The 4,581-nt window shown below is 46.2% G+C and overlaps 1 protein-coding gene across 1 annotated transcript in view; it reads right to left on the bottom strand.

Annotated features, from left to right (window-relative positions):
- The window catches only part of PDE1B (phosphodiesterase 1B), a 16,955-nt gene extending 14,037 nt beyond the window's left edge, over nt 1–2,918 (bottom strand). The window contains exon 1 of the mRNA XM_003790466.3: nt 2,817–2,918. Coding sequence (XP_003790514.1) covers nt 2,817–2,869 — 53 coding nt within the window. The 5' untranslated portion in view covers nt 2,870–2,918. The remainder of the gene's footprint in view (nt 1–2,816) is intronic.
- Between the last annotated feature and the right edge of the window lie 1,663 nt (nt 2,919–4,581).

The raw sequence follows: 4,581 nt of genomic DNA, 5'->3' as shown, positions 1-4,581 counted from the left end.
TTTCATTTCAAAGGGCTGTAGTGGGATAATTGAACAGAAAGGCTCCTTTAGACCTGAACTTGGCAGAGAAAGGCTTTCCCAGATCATTTTACCCAATATTTGAATTACCTAAGTGTCAAAATATGTCATTTGGAAGAGGATATTTTCAGTTTATACAAGAACACTTTCTAGGGATAACTTTTATAGAATCCAGAATATGTAATTAATTAGCTTGAGTCCCAAGTTGGAAACACAGACACATACGTGGGTTCTGCTGTGACTGCTAAATCCTCTCATTTTACACCATAATTCGATTCTGCAATTCTAACTCTCCACTATTGTTAAAGATAGTTGTAATGAATATTGCAGTCATCAAACAGGTAAAACAATTTTTTTTTGCTGATTTTATAAAACTTGTAGCATCTTTTTATTTTTAGGTTTTGAAAACCTGCCATTTATTTTCTCTGGTTCTGGGGAGAATCACATTTTTAGCTCGTATTATTTTTATCTCATATTTTTAATGAAGGTAAATCTTTGCTTTAGTTTAGCAGTAAATTCCCACCAGACAGAGGGAGACAGAAGCAGATAGATAGAAATGTGATGAAGTCAATACATTAAAGTACACAGTGTACTGTATAGACGGCAGGCATGTGAGTGTTTTTGTACAGCTATTTGAGAAGTGCTATTCCTTTAAATTTTTCAGGATAAAATATTAAAAAGCAAATTCCAATAAAAACTAATCAACATGATATTCTTTATGCAACAGTATTCAGTTCTGCGCTGATTACACCTTGGTTCAGATGTCCTGGGATTCTGTAACGAAAAGTAATGGATAAGTAAATTTTGAGAGAATACATTTTCTAATCAATAAAAATAAAGCTTAATGACATTTACTGTCAGTTGATGATAGTATAATTGGCTAGATTTTCTTCTTTCTTTCCTTTCTTTTTTTTTTTTTTTTTTTTTTTTTTTTTGAGACAGAGTCTCAAGCTGTCCCCCTGGGTAGAGTGCCATGACATCACAGCTCACAGCAACCTCCAACTCCTGGGCTCAAGCGGGTCTCCTGCCTCAGCCTCCCAAGTAGCTAGGACCACAGGCGCCCACCACAACGCCTGACTATTTTTTGGTTGCAACTGTCGTTGTTTGGCAAGCCTGGGCTAGATTCAAACCCACCACCTTAGGTGTATGTAGCTGGTGCCTTAGCCACTTGAGCCACAGGTACCGAGCCCACAACTGAGATTTCTAAGCCAGGGTTTCTGAAACTGTCCTGGCAAGTCTGAAGAAAAGGGTAAGGTCGTGAGTTGACTTTCAACACACGATGCTCTCCAAGTTTCTCCTTCCCTCACCTCTAGATCTTGTCCAGGAGCTCTTGTCTAGCTTCTGTTGAAATCTGAATCAAACATGATCCAGACACCAAAAGGAAGATGTAAGGAGAGACAGATTAAAGAATAAATAAATACATTTGACAAATGAAGAGTTCAGAGGCTGGGCGCAGTGGCTCTTGCCTGTCCTCCTGGCAACCTGGGAGGGGGAGGCAGAGGATATCATGAACTTGGGAGTTGGAGACCAGCCTAAGCAAGTGCAACACCCCATCTCTACTAAAAATAGAAATATTAGCAGGTGTTGTGGCAGGCGCCTGTAGTCCCAGCTATTTAGGAGGCTAAGGCAGGAGGATTACTTGGACCCAGGACTTTAAGGTTGTCAGCTAGGCTGACGCCACAGCACTCTAGCCTGGGCAACAGAGTAAGACTCTGTCTCAAAAAACAACAACAACAAAAATGAGTCCAAGAAGAGAACCTGGACTCAGACAGGATACTTCGTGAAAGTATCCAGGTACTGAATTGTACCCTCCTGAAACCAAATAACCCCTCCACTCCCCCCTATACACACCATACTTTCTGGTCTAGCAGAGGCTTTTCTATTCTAGAGTTCCTCAGAGTTATAATCTCCCCAGACTCACCCAAAGCCCTCACCTTACTGCTCTTCTGCAAGAAATCCCTCTGCCTCACCCACATTAATCTTAATCTAATGCCTCTGGTTCAGCACTCAGAGAGTCTGGTATGGAATGGTCCCTTTCCCTGGAGAACAAGATGTTCAACCTTGTCCAATCCTCATCCAGCACCTAGGAAAACGTCCCCCAACACTCCTTCCACTTCTATCCATACCTCGTTTCACCACCACTTTGTTCTCTTTTACCTTCAGTCCCTACACTATCAGAAAAGCCCCAGATCCTGACCCATGGAGGGCCCCAGTCTCTCCTAGTTCTTGCCTAGAAGCAGAGACTTCTCACAGTAATAACCCAAACACCTCCAAAGAGCTCAGCTTCCTCAGCCATTTCCATCAATTAATTTCTTTGGGTCACCACATGGCTGATGTTCTGGGGATTTCCAAAGCCCACTTCCACTACTTCCAGCACCCATGTTCTGGAATAGATCACCATAAGTAGGCAGCTTAAGACAAGGCGCCTCCAGCCAGGGCTGAGAGTCATGAAAATTTTATTTCCAGTTTAGGTTCTTAAGACAAGATGAGGAAATTTTAAGGGGATGTAAGTGAGGTCCTAAGCATGCTGTGGGTCAGGAAGGAGAGAAAGCAGGGGGGAACACTGCTAAGTTCCCTAGCATAGTCGAGAGGAAGTGATAAACAGGAAAGGGAGATGGGGGGTGGATAGGTGAAGGGCAAGCTAGATGGAGTAAAAGGTGGAGAAGGTGGCACACACTCACAATACATGGGGACGGTCAGGGCTTGATCCCTCTCCTCCACAGAACTACAACCGGCGGCTCCACAAGCAGCCTCTCCTCCTCCTCCTCGCTGCCTCTCTCCTCATCCCCTGCACCTACCTGAAGATGGGGCCCTGGAGATGGATCCTCTGAACAGGAACAGGGTTTGCCATGGGAACCAAAGTTTCCTACTTTAGAGTATCAAAATGCTGACCCAGGGGCCCCAGGGCCCCTGAGAGGGGAACAACTCCCTCTGTGGTCCCTGACTTCCTTCTCTAGGTCCCAGAAGAACTGAGACTGACCAGAGAGAACTCTGGGGAGGAGCCTGGCTGGAGGAGGAAGAGAGTGATGAGGCAGCGACCAGCCTGCAGAACTGGGTGAGAGGCTGCAGGGGGAAAAGTTTCACATCTGCATCAGAGTGAAAGCAAGAATCTGTTCTCAGAAGAATCCCAGAAAGGACATAAATAGCTCAGGCCAGCCCCTTGCTCTGAGGAGGTGGGGCTCCTCTTTGGGAAAAAGGGTTTAGGGCAGGGAACCATCCTGAAGCTGTCACGGAGAGAAGTCTGTAGTGGCAGGAGAAAGGACTCTGCCAGAGCCTTCCCCCCAGAGGGGCTGAGCAGATTCAACTCCCTCTCAGGGTCTTTTTTGGTTAAATGAGCTTTAACCCACCTGATAGAAGCAAGACAGGAGGGCGAGCTTCCCCCAGAGAATTAGAAACCATAGGGGAGGGGCTTGCTGAAGGGAGGACTCAGGGGAGCCTAATCCAGAGGCCAGCTCAACAGGGAGGGCAGGGCCTCCCACCTTCGAGCAGTGAATAAAAGTCAGGAGAGTTTGCTCAAAGAAGCCAAGAGGTTGAGCAAATTATTTTAACACTCCCAGGCCCAGTTTTCTCAATAAAATGGAATTTGGGGACCAATCACAAATTAACTAGAGATCAATCCATTTCAGAGGCAGAGGAGAAGTGATGAGAAGCACTCAGGAGGGACGGGGCGGGGCGGGACTCCCTCTTCTGGTTGCGTTAGTTCAGGCTGGGGATGAGCACCCGGCTTCTGCAGCGCCAAGTGGCTGTGAGCACACAGCCTCAGCCCATGTCCTGATTGGCTGTGAAGTGACATCACCAAGGCAAGAACACTGGCGCTGCGATTGGTCAGCTGAGGGGTTCGGCGGGGCTAAGAAGGTGAGATTGTGGGTGAAGCCAAAGACATCCAGTGAAGAGTCCAGGGCTTCTAGGACTGCCTAGATCTAGGTCTAAGGCTGGGGGTGATGGCGCTCGGGAAAGGAGATTAGTGAGAAGTGTGACAGGAGAAAGGGAAAAGAGAATAAACAGGTCAAGAGCGAGGATTTTATAACGGGAAGTCTTCCTCTTCACCCCGACCCCTCAAAAGCAGGGAGAACGTAAAATACCTCGCCACACTGTGCCAAAGGCTTGAAAGATTATAAACAAATGAAGTTTGGGAAATTGCTGTTTCTCAACTCCACTGAGTACTGGGATAAGCGGAAGGGGGCTTCAACAGCAACAAGAGGAATGGAGGTTAAGTATCTACAAGTTATTTTCTGTTGAACACCTGGTAGCCATAAAGCCCCGGCTGCAGATTTTGGAAGAAAAGAAACCTGCTCTCTCTGCATCTTTTCCTCTGTGTGTCCCACCACTACCCTCTCCACAACAAGCTAATTGGTGTTTTAGAGAAGACTATAGCTGGTCACAGTGGCTTACTCATGTAATCTCAGCAATTTGGGAGGCAGAGGCAAGAGGATCACTTGAGGCCAAGAGTTGGAGAAAAGTCTGGACAATATAGCGAGACCTTATCCCTACAAAAAATAAGAAAAATTAGTCCCACGTGGTGATAGGGGCCTGTAGTTCCAGCTACTTGGGAAGCTGAGACAG

The sequence above is a fragment of the Otolemur garnettii genome, unplaced genomic scaffold (genome assembly GCF_000181295.1).
Source record: "Otolemur garnettii isolate 467f Iridium unplaced genomic scaffold, OtoGar3 scaffold00043, whole genome shotgun sequence".
Lineage (NCBI taxonomy): Eukaryota > Metazoa > Chordata > Mammalia > Primates > Galagidae > Otolemur > Otolemur garnettii.
Note: the sequence above shows the minus strand (reverse complement) of the source record. Positions and strands in the feature narration are given on the sequence as shown.